Source organism: Rhinoderma darwinii, chromosome 3 (genome assembly GCF_050947455.1).
Source record: "Rhinoderma darwinii isolate aRhiDar2 chromosome 3, aRhiDar2.hap1, whole genome shotgun sequence".
In the NCBI taxonomy this organism is placed as follows: Eukaryota; Metazoa; Chordata; class Amphibia; order Anura; family Rhinodermatidae; genus Rhinoderma; species Rhinoderma darwinii.
This window is the reverse complement of record NC_134689.1, coordinates 247,317,815-247,338,693: the sequence shown is the minus strand read 5'-3', so window position 1 is coordinate 247,338,693 and position 20,879 is coordinate 247,317,815. Positions and strand designations below refer to the sequence as shown.

Sequence of the window (20,879 nt, the reverse complement as noted above, 5' to 3'; positions counted from 1 at the left end):
AATCATATCCTCTGTTGATTCTGACTTAGCCTCCGAAATTGCGGCTGATCAAGGTTCAGCTCCCGAGAACCTTCCAGAGAACAAGCTGTTTGTTCCCCTGCAATTCCGGCTAAGGGTACTCAGGGAGAATCATGACTCTGCACTATCTGGCCATCCAGGCATCCTGGGTATAAAACACCTCATTTCTAGAACCTATTGGTGACCTGGGTTGCCTAAAGACGTTAAGGCCTATGTCACCGATTGTGAAACTTGTGCTAAGTCCAAGACTCCCAGGTCCCGACCAGCGGGCTTACGATGTTCTTTGCCCATTCCCCAGAGACCTTGGACCCATATCTCCATGGATTTTATGACTGATCTGCCTCCATCCCAAGGCAAGTCGGTGGTGTGGGTTGTAGTAGACCGCTTCAGCAAGATGTCCCACTTTGTACCCCTCAAGAAACTACCCAATGCCAAGACGTTAGCTACCTTGTTTGTCAAACACATCCTGCGTCTCGATGGGGTTCCTGTCAATATTGTTTCTGACAGAGGGGTACAATTTGTTTCATTGTTTTGGAGAGCCTTCTGTAAGAAGTTGGAGATTGATCTGTCCTTCTCCTCGGCCTTCCATCCTGAAACTAATGGCCAAACTGAGAGGACTAATCAGTCTCTAGAAAAATATTTAAGGTGTTTTATCTCTGTCTGTCAAGATGATTGGGTCTCCTTCATTCCGCTCGCCGAATTTTCCCTTAATAACCGAGTCAGTAACTCGTCGGGGGTCTCCCCCTTTTTCTGTAATTTTGGGTTTAATCCACGGTTCTCCTCCGTTTCACCTGGTGGTTCCAACAATCCCGAGGTAGATGTCATTCATCGGGAACTGTGCACAGTCTGGGCCCAGGTTCAGAAGAACCTAGAGGCGTCGCAGAGCATACAAAAGACTCAGGCAGATAGAAGACGTTCTACTAACCCCTTGTTTGTGGTCAGGGATCTGATGTGGCTGTCCTCAAAAAATTTGCGCCTTAAAGTCCCGTCCCAAAAATTTTCTCCCCAGTATATAGGGCCGTACAAAATCATTGAGGTCCTTAACCCTGTCTCCTTCCGGCTGGAGTTACCCCCGTCCTTTCAGATACACAACGTGTTCCATGCCTCCCTCCTGAAAAGATGCTCCCCGTCCTTGGCTACCTCGAGGAAACCTCCGGTCCCTGTTCTCACTCCTGAAGGGGTAGAATTTGAGGTGGCCAAGATTGTGGACAGCAGGATGGTCCAGAACTCCCTCCAGTACCTGGTCCATTGGAGAGGTTACGGGCCTGAGGAGGGGACTTGGGTACCCGCCCGGGATGTTCACGCCAGGTTACTGCTCAGGAAGTTCCATCTTCGGTTCCCCAACAAGTCAGGTCCACCTAGGAAGGGTCCAGTGGCCCCTCATAAAAGGGGGGGGTACTGTAATGGATTTGCCTGACACAGCTGCTTTGTCGACGCCCGTGGTTAATCAGCCTGCATCTGTGCCTAGGTCTGTTAGAGTTACTCGATCTGCTACCACTCAGGCTGGGAGGCTGAGGAGTGGGAGAACCTATCACAGCCTGGCCAGACGGAGCTAGCTCCCACCCTCTGTCTATTTAAACCTTCTTTTCCTGCTCCTCCTTTGCCTGTGATTCTGTCCGGTTTCCTGGCTCTGCTGCTCCTGCTAATACTATTGACCTCTGCTTCAAATTGACCCTGGCTTTACTGACTACTCTCCTGCTCTGCGTTTGGTACCTCGTACACTCCTGGTTTGACTCGGCTCGTTCACTACTCTTGTTGCTCACGGTGTTGCCGTGGGCAACTGCCCCATTTCCCTTAGCTTCTGTGTACCCTTGTCTGTTGCTCTGTCATGCACTAGGCAGGGACTGAGTGGCGGGTAGATTAGGGCTCACCTGTCTGTCTCCCTACCCCGTCATTACAACTGCCTATTAGAATGTCAAGCAGAAAGATCGTACTGCTCATGCGCTGAGTGAAGGGCAGGGACGCGCGCGCATTACAGAGAGTACGGGGCCAGGCATGAACGCGTGGATTACGCTGCCTGGACCCTGTCAATCAATATAAGAAGGGAAGGAGGGGGGTTGAACTGGGGAGCGAAGTAAGAGCATTTAGGTGCAATGGTATCGCCCTTATTGCACCTAAATGCTCATTAGCATAAATTTAATAAAACTTATTTTTCTTTAAGCTCACCGTGAGCAAGGATTTTTATCAATAAAATACAAGTTCTACTAAATTTTTTCCCACAAAGATATATATCAATCTGTTCAACCGCTCATGCACTATAACATTCTGCCTGTGGATCGGACATCATGTACCAGGTGACAGGCTTCCAAGGGGGGGCACCAACTACTGCAACAATATTGCACTAAAATGCAATGTTCAAAAGCCTGATACTACTTAAAGGGAACACATAGACTCCGAAAGCGAGATCAGCTGGCCCAGTTGCCTCCGGGCGCGGGATGTTTCGAAGGGTATGCAGTAGTCGAAGCCGGAAGCAGATGGCTTCGACCACTGCATAGCAGCCGTTCTGCAGAACTGCAGCTCTACTCCTATTCACTTGAATAGGTGCAGAGATGCAGTACTGCAGCTCGGCCACTATTCCGTGACCGGAAAAACTATTCCGGTGCCCGGAGGCAGCCTAAGCAGCTGATCTTGTGAATAGGTCATCAGTTGTGCATTCGTGGACAACCCCCTTTAAGTCCTATCATGGTATATAGCAAAAAGCCAGATGGGTACAGATGTTTAATGCTTGGACTAATGCTTCCCATTACATACAGTACATAACACCACGCTCCCGGAACATATTAAACTCCAGAATAAATTAGAACAATCTAAATATTCCAAGGGGCCAGATTTTTGTAAACTCTTACAGCAGATCTGTCAGCTGAATATGTGGAAAAATGCTGCAAAGTAAAAATGCTTTCAAAAATAGAAATGTTAATAATTTTTTTTTAGCAATTACAAAATACAAAGTAAATGAACAGAAGAGAAATCTAAATCAAATCAATATTTGGTGTGACCAACCTTTGCCTTCAAAACAACATCAATTCTTCTAGGTACACTTGCACAAAGTCATGGATTTTGTAGGATTATAGTCAGGTGTATGATTAACCAATTATACCAGACAGGTGATAATGATCATAATTTTCATATGTAGGTTGAAACATAGTCATTAAATGTATCAGAAATAGCTGTGTAGGAGGATTAAACTGGGTGAGAAACAGCCAAACTCTGCTACAAAGGTGAGGTTGTGGAAGATAGTTTCATGTCACATGTCCACCATGGCAAGACTGAGCACAGCAACAAGACACAAGGTAGTTATACTGCATCAGCAAGGTCTCTCCCAGGCAAAGATTTCAAAGCAGACTGGGGTTTCAAGATATGCTTTTCAAGCTCATTTCAACAAGCACAAAGAAACGCGCAACGTTGAAGACCGTAGATGCAGTGGTCGGCAAAGGAAACGTGCAGCAGATCAAAGACACTTCATGCTTACTTTCCTTCAAAATCTGAAGATGTCCAGCAGAGCCATCAGCTCAGATCTGGCAGAAACCAGAGGGACCCAGGTACACCCATCTTGGTCGCCGAAGGACTGGAAAGCGGTACAATAATGAGTGTCTGCAAGTATAAAGTATAATGGAGGTACCTTGAAAGTTTGGGGCTGCATTTCAACAAATGGTGCTGGAGATTTGGTCAGGATTAATGGTGTCCTTAATGCTAAAATATACAGGCAGATACTTATCAATCATGCAATACCAATCAGGGAAGCATCTGATTGGCTCCAAATTTATTCTCCAGCAGGACAACAACCCAAAACATACAGCCAATGTCATTAAGAACTATCTTCAGCATAAAGAAGAACAAAGAGCCCTGAAAGTGATGATATGGCCCCCACAGAGCCCTGATCTCAACATCATCGAGTCTGTCTGGGGTAACAAGTAGGGAAAGAAGGATTTGAGGAAGCCTACATCCACAGAATATCTGTGGTTAGTTCTCCAAGTTCTTTGGAGCAATCTCCCTGCTGAGTTCATTCAAAAACTGTGTGAAAATGTACCTAGAAAAAATGATGCTGTTTTGAAGGTAAAGGGTGGTCACACCAAATATTTCTTTGATTTTGCTTCTATTCATTCACTTTGCACTTTGTTAATTGATTTTTAAAAAAAACACTATTAACACTTCTGTTTTTGAATTGCATTCTTACTTCGCAGCATTTTTCCACAACTGCCTAAAACATTGGCACAGTACTGAATGTAATGATTTATTTTGGCTTAACAATTTTGTAGGGCAACGTGAGTATAGAATTTGTGTGTGTTCTGTTTCAGGGGCAATTCTTCCTGACTGGAACGGTAAGCCCATAATTGTTACCGAACCAGTCCCTGCACATGTGAAAACCCGTAATACAGTGCATCTTTGCTGCTATGCTCTGGGACTGCCAGCTCCTGAATACCAGTGGTATCACAATGGTCTGTGCCTGCCCCATAGAAGGGATAAGGAAATCAAGGTGAGATTTGAAAATTAGAAATTGGAGTGAGAGCATTATGTTCTAGCAATAAACTTTAAATAAAACGATGAGGGTGGGGATATTTGCCTGATGTGCTTTACATTTAATCTGTGAAAAGTTGAATGTGATGGATGTGTCTTTTATAACCTAAGTAACTATGTAGCAACTTTTGTGAGATGGTCGGATTAGTAAAGCATGTCTGTGAAAGTTATCTTTGTATTTATGTTATGCGGTATGTAAAGTACTGCTGTGTTAGAGTGAAGTTCAGACTACACAGCCGCACTGCAATACAACAGACTGTTGTTATAGGGATGATCCAGACTACATCACATTGCTGTTTTAGGGAATAGTTCAGACTACAGTCACTCCAGGAAGACGGTCTTCCTGGAGGAACGCTGAGTCGCTGTGCTGAAGGACCTGCGGCCGGGAGTGACAAAACAGCGTGATCTCGCGATTGAAGCTGAGTTCACGCTCGGCTGTGAAGAGGAGACCTGTATGACGCTGATTGGACAGCATTATACAGAAAACATTACACCACCCAGAGTAAAAAGTAAAAGTAACCTCCCATTTGGCATGTATAGCCAAATTAGCATATGTATAAAAATGAACATAACTTTGCAACTAAAAAACGTTTTTGAAAAAAAATTACACTGTAGTTATCAGCATTATAGTGCAGCACCATGTCCATAGAGATAGGGCATTAATAAACTAGTGACAGATCCCCTTTAAATCAGACCAATCTCTGGCTGGGGGACAGAAGGAACCTTACACACTATTCTTTCTGTAATGATAGACCAACAATCTATGTACTTCTCTTTAGCTAAGCCCAGCCTTCTTAATAAGTCATCGTCCAAAATGGTAGTGATTAGCACATGAAACCCTGATTTCTCTGCAAGACTGATTGTTTAAGGAGCTTCCAGAAATGTGTGCAGACTGGCAAATGAGAATTTGTTAGCTATCTGTTTGTTTGAATTTTGTTTGTTTGTTATTCATTGCTATGACCCTCTTTGGCCTAGTTCACATCTGCGCTGGAGGCTCCATCTCCAATTCTGCCGCAAACAATAGCGCATCATGCTACGCTATTGTTTCCGGTAAAACCACGGACACACCAACAGAAACCTGATGGAACCCATTAAAGTCAATGGTTCAGTCGGCCGCCAGTGGTGTCCGTGGTGCAACGAAAGTGGCGCTCCTAGTTATTCCGTTGTTCTGCTCCTCTGATGGAGCAGAATAACAGAATGACCAGCGCAGGTGTGAACTTAGCCTAAGGCCTAATGCACACAACTTTAGTGATTTTGTAGTCTGCAAAACCACGGATCCATTGCTGTCCATTTATCTGCAAAAACCTTTTGTAGTGCATCCGTGTATCCAACGGCGGATTAAGTAGACCATAGACCCTGGGCTGTTCCACAAACTTGGGCCCCCCTTCCCCACCACTGCACTGCTATGTCTATAGTGAACACCACCTTTCTGTGCGAGGATTGACAAATGGGTGTTATGATTCCCCTTGTCAAAGGGCTGTGTCCCTACATACTGAAAGTCTCCAGCCATCGCTGACAGTATCAGACTGTTTAGGGACACATCCGTCTGACAATGGGAATAGTAACATGCATTTGTCTATTAGTCCTGGGTACACAAAGACTTTATGTGGAATACAAGGATTTCGTACAACAGACATGATAGGATAGGGGACAGATCCTATATACAGGGTGGGCCATTTATATGGATACACCTAAATAAAATGGGAATGGTTGGTGATATTAACTTCCTGTTTGTGCCACATTGGTATATGGGAGGGGGGAAACTTTTCAAGCTGGGTGTTGACCATTTTGAAGTTGGCCATTTTGTATCCAACTTTAGTTTTTTCAATGGGAAGAGGGTCATGTGACACATCAAACTTATCGAGAATTTCACAATAAAAACAATGGTGTGCTTGGTTTTAATGTTACTTTATTCTTTCATGAGTTATTTACAAGTTTCTGACCACTTATAAAATGTGTTCAAAGTGCTACCCATTGTGTTGGATTGTCAATGCAACCCTCTTCTCCCACTCTTCACACACTGATAGCAACACCGCAGAAGAAATTCCTCCCGATCTGACCCCCTTAGACTTTTATCTTTGGGGTCATCTGAAGGCAATTGTCTATGCTGTGAAGATACGAGATGTGCAGCAACTGAAACTACGGATACTGGAAGCCTGTGCTAGCATTTCTTCTGCGGTGTTGCTTTCAGTTTGTGAAGAGTGGGAGAAGAGGGTTGCATTGACAATCCAACACAATGGGCAGCACATTGAACACATTTTATAAGTGGTCAGAAACTTGTAAATAACTCATGAAAGAATAAAGTAACGTTAAAACTAAGCACACCATTGTTTTTCTTGTGAAATTCTCGATAAGTTTGATGTGTCACATGACCCTCTTCCCATTGAAAAAACTAAAGTTGGATACAAAATTGACGACTTCAAAATGGCCGCCATGATCAACACCCAGCTTGAAAAGTTTCCCCCCTCCCATATACTAATGTGCCACAAACAGGAAGTTAATATCACCAACCATTCCCATTTTATTTAGGTGTATCCATATAAATGGCCCACCCTGTAGATGCAGTGACTCACAAGTGATGTCTTCTCTGATGGGAGTCGTTCTCTTTTCTTCTCCATCTGACACAGACCGTTATGGCAATTTCTCCTGAAGAGACATCTTTCCTCCTCGCTTCTGCAGCCATTTCCAGCCCCTATAGAAACACAAAAATTCAGACACGAAGGCCCAGGCCCATACATTAAAGGGGCCGTCCGAGTACAGACCGTTTTTTCATACTGATGACCTATCGATGTGCAGACAACCCCTTTTACTCAGACTAATAAATTCGGACCCCAGACCAGATCCTAGAATACATACAGACACCAGACCTTCTAAACTATTGCAGTCCCCAGACCAGAACCCCTAAATAAACACAGACCCCAGAACAAGCACCCTAAATACAGACCTCGGACCAGAACCCTAAATACAGATCCCAGACCAGACCCCCTAAACTAATTATGACCCCAGACCTGACTCCCTAAACTAATACAGACCTCAGACTAGACCCACTAAACTAATACAAACCCCAGACCCCCTAAATACAGACCCCTAAATAAAGACCCCTAAAGTAATACAGACCCCAGACCAGGCCCCCTAAATACAGACCCCAGAAACTAATACAGATCCCTGACCAGACCCCCTAAATATATACCCCAGACCAGATCCTCTAAATATACAGTACCCAGACTAGACCCTCTAAATACAGACTCCAGACCCCTTAAACTAATATGGACCCCCAGAACCCCTAAATACAGACCTCTTAAACTAATACAAACCCCAAACCAGACCCCTAAATACAGACACCAGAGCAGACCCCCTAAATACAGATGGCAGACCAGACCCCCTAAATACAGACCCAGATGCCTTAAACTAATGCAGACCCCCAGAACCCCTAAATACAGACCCCTTAAACTAATACAGACCCCAGACCCCTTAAACTGATACAGACCCCAGACCAGACCCCCTACATACAGACCCCAGATCCCCTAAATATAGACCCCCTAAATACAGAGTCTTGCTGCTGTTCTAGGACCTGCGGTCATGTGACCAGCAGGTCTCTAAACAGTAACAGGAACTGTAGACATAAGGTCATGTGAGCTGCGGTCATAAAACCACAGGTGTGTGCATTAGGCCTAAAGATTCAATATAGTAAAAAAACATGAAGATGATACAATCTTGAAAGGAAACTATAAACAAGCGCGCTATTCTTATGTTCAGTAAGTGGATACTGGTTGTTTGTAAAGCTAGCTATACGCATTAGATGAAAAACTTGTTTGGATGACAGTTATCTCTCCCTACGCCCCATAAATATGCACGCTTGGCTCTGTGCAGAATATTTAACCTAATGTATTTGGCCAGCTTTATTGTGCCAGTACAACGCGTGGAAAAACCACACACAGTTTTAGCGCAAAATGCTGCCATTTTGCAATGTGATTATCTGCCGCGCAGCTTGCACAACTGAAGCACAATAAAACCATGTGCTTCGTCTCTACCATCCGCACAGTCAAAAACCGCATCGCAAAACCAAGGCAATTTGTAGTGAAACCATTTACCATTTTGCTGCACGGTTCTCAGCAATGCAGCGCACTACCACAGCACGGTGTACTGGAACCCTTGAACCCTTTTACATATGTTGGAGATTTTTATCTAATTTAATTTTAATTTATAACCTCTATTTCAATTTAGACTTATTCAAGGGTCTTATTTAAAGGGGTATTCCTAAATCATTTGCTCAACTGTTTCCATAATTCCCATAAAAATGTATAGACAGAGCTGTGCACATGCCATGCCATGTCTGAGTTGGAAATAATAACTCTTTGATACAACCATCTGCAGTAAAAGGGAAATATATAAAACATCTGCACATCTACGCCAAAAAAGACAAAGCACAGCAATGATCTGTATATCTCATCCTAGATCAAATCAGTAAGGCAAAAGGATAGTGGAAGCTACCTGTGCCAAGTGTCAAATATCCATGGAGAAATTTGGAGTGAACCAGCTGAACTCACATCAGGTAAATAAATCATTTACTTTCCTCTAGTTACATGACAGGAGTTTGCATGGTGATACATGTTGGCCTCTTGTAGATTTTTCACAATCCCCTTTCTTGTATTTCAGAAGATGACATCATTTTGCAAGCTTCCCTACAGCCTTCAATACATCTAGGTAATGGACCCATTTAGAATGTGTACCGTATTTAAGTTATTCTCATTAAGATTACAATTTCAAGTCTTAACGTTAAATGTACATGCACATCTAAACACCATTTCACAATTTACATATAGAATTAATGCATTGGAAACTTTGTGAATATATTACATTACTTATCTTGTACTGATCCGGAGGCATAGTCCAGAGCAGCATTCACAATTCTGCACTATTCAGGGCTGCAATCCCTCAGCACTTCTTATGGCTCAATCTCACTACAGAGCTTGTTCTTGTGACTTATGTTGACTGTTTTCAAAAGCCATAAATGCTGCTCCGGGCTATCATACAAACTGTAACACAGGATCAGTACTAGAAATGACTAAAATGATGCTGTAAGGTAGACATACATGTCAAATATTGTATAATGAAAGACAAGTTTCTAATAAACTTTGTATTTCAATTCCTCACCGTTTTCAAAATCCCTGCTTGCTGTCAATGGTACCCTTGTTGCTTACATACAGAGAGTGAAAACTTATGCAGACCTAATACTTCTCACAGATGGTCGTTTGCTACAATTTATCCAGTCTAGGCAGTCCTCTGTGATTAAATTTCATTTACATTATTCTGGACAAATCCTTTAAGAAAGTCACACTAGAATTAGATGTGATAGCCGCCAATGTGTGTTCAACTAAATGACATTTGATTCTCATGCTCTTAAATAATTGTATTATGTTTCTACAGGATTAACTCCTAGACAAAGGTACTTTGGTGAGTATCATTTTAGCATCTTTGGCTTAAAGGGGTTGTCTCATGAAAGACATTTATGGCATATCCCGTGGATATGATAGATGTGAGTCCCACCTCTGGGACCTGCACTTTTCTCCCAAATGCAGGTCACCAAATCCCATCCCGCCTGGCCGTGGCATCCAGGCAGATAATCATTGCTGAGCAGGACGGGATTCCGGAAATAGCCGAGCTCCCACAGAAATTAACGGGAATTATGGAAACAGCTTTGCACAGCCAGCGGCCGTCTAACCAGGAATGCGGGACACCCATTTGGGAGATAGGTTAGATTCTCAGAAGCAGGACCCACATCTATCAAACATTTATAGCATTTCCTATTTATATGCTATAAATTTCTATCATGAGACACCCCCTTTTAGTAGAGCTTTGGCACATGCACCTATTCTTTGAAATTGATGTAAATAAGTTATTTTATATTTGCATGTAAATTTAAACCAAAATAATGTTGCTGAGGTTAAAGACCAACCCTAAAATATAGTCTACAATTATCTACATTTTCTAACAATCTTATAGTAATACAGCCATCCACCAGTACAGCTATTATTTGATCTGATATGGATTTTTTGTGACGTTACAGCGACTGCAAAAGTGGCACTATTGATTGGTAATAATGGTTACCTAAATCACCCCAATCTCCTCGCCCCTATGGTGGATGTGTTTGAGCTGTCTGTCCTTCTCAGAAAACTGGGCTTCTGTGTAATATCACTTGTAGACCTGACACGTGAAGAAATTTTGACATCTGTCAGACAGTTTCTGCAGCTTCTGGACAAAGGTGTTTATGGTGAGTGAGTATGTAGAAAATGTAAAGCAATAGTGATTATCACAGTAAAACCAAATATTATATTTGTCATTATTAGCAGTAAAAATATATATTTTTTCTTTTATACGACACTAGTTATAGATAGAAAACCATTCCAGCTCTGTCCGGACTTTTCATAGCTTCTGTCCTGTTGCGAGTGTGGATATTTATCTCCCTTCCAGGAACATTTGCATCATTGGCTAATAATAAACAGAATTAGCTACTGCCAGTCTTCAGTGACCTTGTAGTGAAGGTCAAGAAAGGGTGCTCAGTAAAGAATTAACAGTAAGATCTGTGTCCCTTTCTTAGGGCTCGTCCACACGTTGCAGAATTGATGCGTTTTTTCCATCCGGAAATGCGGACAGAAAAAAACGCAGCAGAATACAGTAGCAGCAAAGTGGGTGAGATTTAACAAATCTCACCCACACACTGCTTAAAAATTCCGAGCCGAAATTGACCTGCGATGTGTATTTTTCAGACCGCAGCATGTCAATTCCTGCTGTGGAAAGAGGACTGAATTGCTGCATTTTTCAGAGGAGATGCCACCATCTCCTAGCATTGTGAAAAACGCAGTAAAATACGCACCATTTTCTGCAGTAAAAAACGCAGGAAATTGTGCGTTTTTCCGCAGCGGAAAGTCTGCTACTTTCAACGGAATTGCTGCAGCAATTCCGTTGTATATGGGCAATCCCTTCCATACCTCCCAACCATTCCGGATTCAGCGGGACAGTCACGGATTCCGGGCGGTGTCCCACTATTCTGGGCGGCCGGGGGTGTGTCCCCTGTATCAGATACAGTTTAACCCAATTCTAAAGCAGGGACTTCCCAGGCACAGCACTACTTTAAGCGATGTGCTCGGGGAAGCCCTTGATGTCACTGTCCATATATGGACAGTGACTTCAGTGGCTACTCCTTGAGCGAAATCCCCGTTGCCGATGATCTGGCCGGGGATTCCGCTCCTAGAGGAAACCCCTGAGGTCACTGTCCATATATTGACATTGACATCAGGGGCTCTTCCTGGAGCGAAATCCCCGGCCAGAGTCGGCAACGGGGATTCCGCTCAAGGAGTAGCCACTGATGTCACTGAAGACTTTAAATTGTAATCTTAATGAGATTAATTTAACATATATGGACATATGTGGACAGTGACATCGGGCTTCCCTCTAGGAGCGGAATCCCAGGTCTATGCTCTGACTGGTATTCCGCTCCTAGAGGAAGTCCCAATGGCACTATCTACAGGGGGTGGCGCTATCTTCAAAGGGGGTGTGGTTCAATCTACATGGACACTGTGGCACTAAATAGGGGCACCATCTACATGGGGACACTGTGGTGCTATCTACATGGGCACTATCTACATGGGCACTGTGCCACTATTTGAGGGCAATGGCACTAGGGGCAACTACGGGGGCATTATACTGTATAAGGGCAGCTAGGGGGCATTATACTGTATTGGGGCAGCTATGGGGGACATTATGCTGTATGGGGGGCAGCTTTGGGGGCATTAAGCTGTATGGGGGCAGCTATGGGGCATTATACTGTATGGGGCAGCTATGGGGGCATTATACTGTATGAAGGGCATCTGTGTGGGCATTATACTGCCATTATACTGTATGGGACATCTATGGGGCATTATGTTGCATGGGGCAGCTATGGGGCATTATGCTGTATGAGGGAATTTGTTTGGGAATAATACTGCATGGGGGCATCTGTATGGGCATTATACTGCATCGTTGAATCTGTGTGGGCATTATACTGTATGGGGGCATCTATGTGGGCATTATACTCTATGGTGAATCTGTGTGGGCATTATACTGTATGGTGGCAGCTATGGCAGCATTATACTGTATGTTGGCAGCTATGGGGGCATTATACTGTGTGGGGGCAGCTATTTGGTATTATACGGTGTGGGAGATACTATGGGAGCAAGATACTGTGTAGGCTGAACCAGGTGTGCATGGGCGGGGTTGGGTGGGATAAGAGGCGTGGCTCTTTGTGATACTTGAACGTTGGGAGGTATGCATTATACTTACTGGCTTGCTTTAAACATATATTACAATGTTTCTCCTATTGGCAGCTCAGGTTAGTCCTAGCCCTTTCTCATAGACTGTGTAAACCTGCACAAGGCTCTCCCTCTTTAGAAATCACAGCATTGTAAGGGTATGTTCACACGCAATATTTACGGACGTAATTCAGGCGTTTTACGCCTGGAATTACGGCCAAAAATACTGCTTGAAAGCGTCGGCAAACATCTGCCCATTCATTTGAATGGGTTTTACGATGTACTGTGCAGACGGTCATTTTTTTTTACGTAAAAAAGATGCCCACGTCAAAGAAGTGCATGTCACTTCTTGGGACGTAATTGGAGCCGTTTTCCATTGACTCCATAGAAAAACAGCTTCAATTACGTCCGTAATGGACGCTGCGAAAAACGCCTGCACATGCCATTACATCTGAAATTCAGGAGCTGTTTTCGCCTGAAAACAGCTCCGTAATTTCAGCCGTAATGGACGTGCACGTGTGAACATACCATTAGTATACAAAAAAACAAAGAAAATGTGGGTAAACCAGCTAGAGGGTCAAGACACCATTTGCCTGCAAAAGGTAGTAAGAATGTTAAGGCAGTGGGAAAGCGCAACCAGCATTAAGCCATCCTATCCCAGGAAGCTGGTGATGGTATGAACCAGCACTGGCAGGGAGCCCTATTTTGATACCTGCCCCCTGCAGGAGACAGACAGGTTTTATCTTTAATTAACTACAAACATATGATTACATGGGTAACAGAAATTATTTTGCTCGAATTTCTGCAGCAAATTATTCTAGATGATACTATATGTTGTATATTAAAGACAGTATTGCATATTATTGTGATAGATTTTCATAATCAGACCAGTTTTGCTCCTTTACACATACAGCTCTGTTCTATTACGCTGGCCATGGATATGAACGCTCAGGGAGAAACTATATGGTACCCATTGATGCTCCTCAGCCATACAGACCTGAAAACTGCATCAGTGTACAAAGAATCCTACAGCAAATGCAAGATAGAAAGACAGCCTTGAATGTAGTTCTACTGGACACCTGCAGGAAGTGGTATGCCACTTGTAATCTGCTAACCCGAAATGACCTGAGATGTAGTATATAACAACAAAAGCTAGTCATAGAAGTCGAATGTTTGTAATGAGTTTGACACATAAAGTCATACGTCCTTCTTATGTAGGACATCAACTTCACTGTTCACCCATTAGCCTGACAGCAACAAGGCTCTAACTTCTGATTTAACAATACTAGTATATGCCAATTTTTACACTATGTGTGTAAATTGTCTTTAATTTGGGTAACTAAACTAAACAAAAACTTTTAATATGTCAGTGACATGTTAGAAGATTTGATCGGTGGGTGTCCAAGCACTGAGACCCCCACCGATTGCTAAAATTAAGCAGCAGAAGAGCTCGGTTGAGCACTGTGACGCTTCGTTTCTGATAGACTTTCCTCGGAATCCCAAGCGAGCGGTGTATGGGCTCTTAGACTTTCTATTGTGCCCGTACACCGCTCACTCGCTCGATTAGAAATTAAGCAAAACAGCAGAGCTTCTGCCGCTTCATTTTAGCGATCGGTGGGGCGGTCTTAGTGCCGGACCTCCACCGATCTAAACTGCTGACATTTTACTATGACATGTAAAAAGTTTTTTAAAAGTTTAGTTACCCATTAAGAAAAACATCAATTCCACATTTAAAATTAAAATGTACATCCATTTAAAATTGTATTCAATTATTGTGCACCTGCTTCTCTGTATCAGCAATTATATTTCCTGTGATGTTGTCACAGCCCAGGCAGCTAAAACAGCAAAGGTCTACCTTCAGGGACTAATACTGCACACTGTTTGATGCTTAAAGCGATGGCATTACAATAAAATTACTGCATTCCTACAGTTATGGAAACAGTATTTGACCAAGTGTCCAGAAGGCGGGCACCATTGCTAGTTATTTACTGCCCCCTTAAGTAAAGGGAATGTAACAGAATCGGGGAAAAAATATAGTAATGTGATGATGCCACATTGATGTAACAGCACAGGTATAATATAGACAGCGATGTGACATTTAAAAGATAATGCACAAAGTAATATCACTACAAAGGACAAAGCACACAGTGATGTTATAGGAACAATGCATGCAGTGATGTTCCTGCTCAGGGATAATGTACAATGTCATGTCACAATATAGAGATAATGGACACATGAATGTTGAGCACAGTGATACCACAGCATAGGAATAATAACCACTAATGCATAGAGGTAATAAACAAAGCTAAAGCTAATGAAAAATGCAAAAGTAATGGAAATAATAATGTTACAGTAGACGTATAATGTACATAGTAATATCAAGTACAAAGATAACACTTTAAGGATAATTACTTAACAGAAATAATAAACACAATGGTGTCACAGCAGATAACTAATGTATAATGATGTCAAAGTACAGGACTAATACACACAGTGGTGTCATAACAGTAGGGCAATAACAGTATTGCCATACCTCAGCTATAATGCACACAGTGATTTCATTGCACTGAAGTAATGTACACAATGATACATAGGTGTAATACCAGTGATATCAAAGCACACAGTGGTATCACAGCACATAAACAAAGCACACAATTATTTCATCGTTTATAAATAAAAGTAATATCCCAATACAGGCATAATGGCCACAATGATGTCACAGAAAAAATCTACTGACAACAGTTGTTTCACAGCAAAAGGATAATACCTACAGTGATGTCACAGCGCAGGAATGACATACAGTGAGAGAAATAACACAGTTATGTCACTTATAGGCCTAGTTCACACAGAGTTTTTTGCAGGCGGAAAAATCTGCCTCAAAATTCCTTCAGGAATTTCGAGGCAGATTTTGACCTGCCGGCAGAACACTTGCCACGTTTTTCGACCGCTGCCATTGAGCGTCGCGGGCAAAAACAGCTGTGAAAAATGCTTTCTCTGCCTCCCATTGATATCAATGGAAGGTCAGAGATGGAAATGCCTGAAGAAAGGAGTGTTTTTCCGCTTGTGGGGGAAAAAAAACCTCCGCCTCCCATTGAAATCAATGGGAGCCAATTTTGGATGTTTTTTGGCGCGGTTTCCAATGCGGTTTCCGCATCAAAAACAGAGCCAAAAAACTCAGTGTGAACTCCCCAATAAGGGGTAATGCATAGATGTTACAGAAAAAAAATACATAGTAATGTCATTGACACAATAATTTCAGAGTACTGGGATAATAAACAGTGATATCACAGCCCAAATGTAGTAACATAGTAATGTCAATGCTAATGTATAATGCACACAATGATGTCAAAGTAACAGGATCAGGAACACAGTGATATCATAGCAAATAAATAGTTCCCACAATGATTTCACAGAAGAGAAATAAAGTAAATAATGACATCATAGTACAGTGCTAATAAAACCAGTGTTGTAACAGCTACGGGATACTAGACACAGTGATGTCATAGCTAAGGAATAGTACACACAGCGATCTCTGTGAACAAGAATAATACACACATTAAAGTTGCAGTACAGGGATAAAACACAGAGCTGATACATTAGATAAATAAGGCAAATAATCATGTATATATATATATGTATGTATATATACATATATGTATATTTATATATATATATATATATATATATATATATATATATATATATATATATGTGTGTGTGTATAAAGCATATAACAATGTCATAGAATAGATGGGACTGTCAGTGGGCTAGGTTTTATACCTGCTCTGCACAATTCTTTTACCAAATTATATTGGGCTTGCAAATGCATATACCCCTTCATCTTCTACCCTCTTCTACATCTCCCTCCCTTAGGACCTTCCTCTTTTGCCAATGTCACAAAGACCTGGCATCCAGATCACTGCTCCCACTTGATTTTGTATGTCTCACATGTATCACACTAGATTTTAGAAAAACTAGGGCAAGATTATAAGCAGGTACCTTTGTAACATCTGGTACAATGAATGTGATACCAATAGAATTGCTTTGTGGGCACTTGTGAGGGCGGTCTACGTGGGGTTCTTGGAAATTTCCAAGTTTATCCCCACAGCTGGGACCGTCCATGTTCAGCTGTAATCTGTGGAGGACCTCAGGTAACATGTTGTACCCAGGATGCTCAGAGACTACCCACCATCTTTAATGGTGCCTCCCGTACATTCCAAGCTACAACTGCTCAGGGATCTGGTTTTGGCACTACCAACTAAACAGGACCTGGATTCATTGATCTATTGCCCTGAACAAACCCAGCAGCAGTCGTTCAATACCCTAAGGGGGAACATAGACTTGGACCTCCATGATTGAAACTACCACCTCCTCCCTGACAGAAAGGGTTACAGCCCTGGAACGAGACGCTGTAGATTCTCACGTATTTAAATACTGCTTGCCCTGACCCTTGTTCTTGACAATCATGAGAATAGAGGAAGTTAAAATAATATACGCATAAAAGGCATTTTGGAAAATGTACTGCCAGATGACCTCCAAATGACTGTGACCACTATTTCTAATATGGTTACACAAAGACCATCAGATGTAACCTTTATCATTGACCGGGTACACCGTGTGACTAGAAATGTCCTCCCAGATTTAGCCAGCCCACGTGATGTTCTCTGCAGACTGTATTACTATACTGACAAGAAAATAATCCTACATGATGCTTGGGCTCATGTTTTGGTGTCCCTTAATGACTTTAAGGTGAGATTATTCCCTGATGTCTCCAGCTGCACCCTTTATATGAGGCGGATTCTACAATTTATACTCCGTGAAGTCAGTGCTACTTATCGATAGGGTCAACCTTTTCCCTAATTGTCAATAAAGGAGGATCCAACTTCTACCTCAAGAAACATGGCCTCTTCACCTTCCTCTGAGTCTCTCCAGCTTTAGCTTCTAAATGGCTGGCCATGTACCATCCATCTCCCAACATCTCAGGAGACAGGACCATCCTTAATCTTACCATTCCACCTCTATGGGAGGATCTCCCACCACCACCAGTTCTGTCTAGAGTTCTTCCCTTAGAAGCGTGAACTCCTAAATGTGACACATCAATCTATTTACTAATCCCTGCACCAGCCAGGGTTGTAAGTACTGCTAAAACTGCTTGTCCTTCGTTTCTCTCTTTGATTATCCCTACCTTATTTCTCTGAGGGATTGGCTACAGCCCACCATACTTTTATAGGCCATAACAAGCTGCATACCCTTTCACCCCATCCCCCATATGGTTATTTAAATGTCACTTACACCGCTAACCCACTCTTTACAGGAACTACGTCCTATTTCCAGATTTCTATGTTATTACACGACTCATTTTGCTGATAACTTGTGATTGCAATATAGGGATCTTACTAGATACTAATAGCTGACAATTTAATGCACATCTATAAATGGTTTACTGTTGAGTTTGACCTCTATATGTACAATTTCCTTTTCCTTCTCCGTTTCTTCCTAAGAAACACCTGGGTAATTTAGAACCGGTACTCAGCGGGGCTCACTGGTGACAAATCGTATTTCTGGCATAATGCCAGAAATACAACATATGACCACTGAGCCCTATTAAGCCCTCAGATTTGCTGCAGCTGGCACATGGTACTTACATCTAAACTGGGAGTGCAGCCAGAGTATCAGCGCTGGATCGCCAGGGGCAAGGATAGGTAAGTATTGTTTTTTTATTTCTTTATTTCATTTTAGTTATTTAAAAAATATCCTGGCACCTAGATTGGCCTCCTCCTTAACCGACCTCATTAACCCGGACCAAGTGGGGTTCATGGCACAAAGAGAGGCACGTGAAAGTACAACCAAAGTGCTTAACATCATTTATAAATCTAAACTGGATAGCCTGCCTCTCATGCTCCTTTTCACCAATGCAAAAAAGGCCTTCAATCGTGAGCATTGGATTTTCATAAAGAGGAGGTCTGAAGAGCAAGATGTTGGTTCTGTTGTATCGGATTGCATCTCCGTATGCTGGTTCCCCTGCAAAGCTCCAGGTGAAAGGCATCAGAGGACTTCAACATATGTAATGGTACCTGTCAAGTGTGCCCCCTTTTGCCTCTCATTTTCATACTTATATAAGAAATCTTCTTACAAACTATTCGCTCAAATCCAGATATTTTAGGTATATCTCCGTCCAGGGCACACATCAACAAGCAGTTTATGTTGATAATTTGTTAGTCCAATCACGGCTATCTAACTTTAACCCCTTCCCGACCACCCCACGTAGATTAACGGGCTGCAGCACTGGTCCTTGTGCCTGCAGCACGTTAATCTACGTGTGCTCCTAACGGAGCGCACAGGCATTCCCCACAGCCCGACATCTCCCAGCACAGGCTGCTACTAGCAGCCTTAGTACTGGGGCAAAATATTGGGTGGGATCCCCGCCGACTAACTCCTTAAATGCCGCGGGCAATAGCGACTGCCGCATTTAAATTGTTATAACAACATCAGCACGATGTGGCTCGATTGCAGGGGCCGTTTGTTGCTATGGCAACCGGAAGCCTAACAAAGGCCTCCGGTCTGCCATCTATGGAAGGCGATTAGGTCCTGCCAGAGGCAGGACCTAATATGCCTCCTGTCAGTGTGTAACTGACAGATATAATACTCTGCAATACATAAGTATTGCAGGGTATTATAACAACGATACAACAATTTGATCTTCAAGTCCCTAGTGGGACTAAAAAAAAAAAGTTACAAAAAAAATAAATAATAAAATTAAAAGTCGCCCTTTTTCCCTTATAAAGTCTTTAATTATTAGAAAAAAATATGCATACATGGTATCGCCGCGTCCGTAACGGCCAGAACTATAAAAATATAATGTAATTTATCCCGCACGGTGACCGCCATAAAAAAAATAATAAAAAAACGATACTAGAATCGCTATTTTTAGTCACTTCAGCTCCCAAAAAAATTAATAAATAGGGATCAAAAAGTCGCATGTATCCAAAAATGGTACCAATAAAAACTACAGTTTGTCCCGCAAAAAACACGCCTTCAGACAGCTTTTATGATGGAAAAATAAAAAAGTTGTGGTTCTTAGAATATGGTGAGACAAAAACGAAATAAGTTTTTTAAAACAGTGATTTTATTGTGCAAACACCGTAAAACATAAAAAACCTATATACATATGGTATCGCCGTAATCGCATCGACCCGCAGAATAAATTAAATATGTCATTTATAATGCACGGTGAACGCTGTAAAAAAAATAGACGTTTTGACGGCCTATTAACACTAAATTAAGCAAAAAACCTATGGGATCAAAATGCTCACTATACCCATAGATAAATTATTAATAGGGCTGTAGTTTCCCAAATGGGGTCACTTCTGGGGGGTGTCCACTGTTTTGGTCCCTCAGGGGCTTTGCAAATGCGACATGACACCCGAAAACCAATCCAGCAAACTTGAGCTCCAAAAGCCAAATAGCGCTCCTTGGCTTCTGAGCACTACCATGTGTCCAAACAGCCGTTTTTTTTTTACCACATATGGGGTATAATCGAGAGAAATTGCTTTACAAATCTTGGGGTGCTTTTTCTTCTTTATTCCTTAAAAAAAATTATCATTTCTAAGTTTTATTGGAAAAAATTTCATTTTTACTGACTAATTCCACTAAATTCAGCAAAAAAACTGTGGGGTTAAAATGCTCACTATACACCGTGATAAATTCCTTGAGGGGTGTGGTTTGCCAAATGGTGTCTTTTTCGGGGTGTTTCCACTGTTTTGGCCCCACAAGACCTCTTGAAACCTGTCACGGTGCCTAAAATATATTCTAATAAAAAGGAGGCCCCAAAATCCTCTAGGTCCACCTTTGATTCAGTCCATTAGCACACTAGAGCCACATGTGAGATATTTCTAAAAACTGCAGTATGGACAATAAATATTGCGTTGCGTTTCTCTGGTAAAACCTTTTATGTTACAGAAAAAAAATGGATTAAAATGGATTTTCTGACAAAAAAAAAGAAATTTGTACATTTCCCATCTACATTGCTTTAATTCCTGTGAAACACCTAAAGGGTCA

At 42.2% G+C, this 20,879-nt stretch overlaps 1 protein-coding gene across 1 annotated transcript in view; it reads left to right on the top strand.

Moving 5' to 3' along the window:
- The window catches only part of LOC142748025 (mucosa-associated lymphoid tissue lymphoma translocation protein 1-like), an 89,842-nt gene that overhangs the window by 46,514 nt on the left and 22,449 nt on the right, over positions 1-20,879 (top strand). Inside the window, exons 5-10 of the mRNA XM_075855141.1 lie at positions 4,314-4,492; positions 8,989-9,085; positions 9,190-9,237; positions 9,961-9,987; positions 10,601-10,804; positions 13,735-13,912. Of these exons, the coding sequence (XP_075711256.1) occupies positions 4,314-4,492; positions 8,989-9,085; positions 9,190-9,237; positions 9,961-9,987; positions 10,601-10,804; positions 13,735-13,912 (733 nt within the window). The remainder of the gene's footprint in view (positions 1-4,313; positions 4,493-8,988; positions 9,086-9,189; positions 9,238-9,960; positions 9,988-10,600; positions 10,805-13,734; positions 13,913-20,879) is intronic.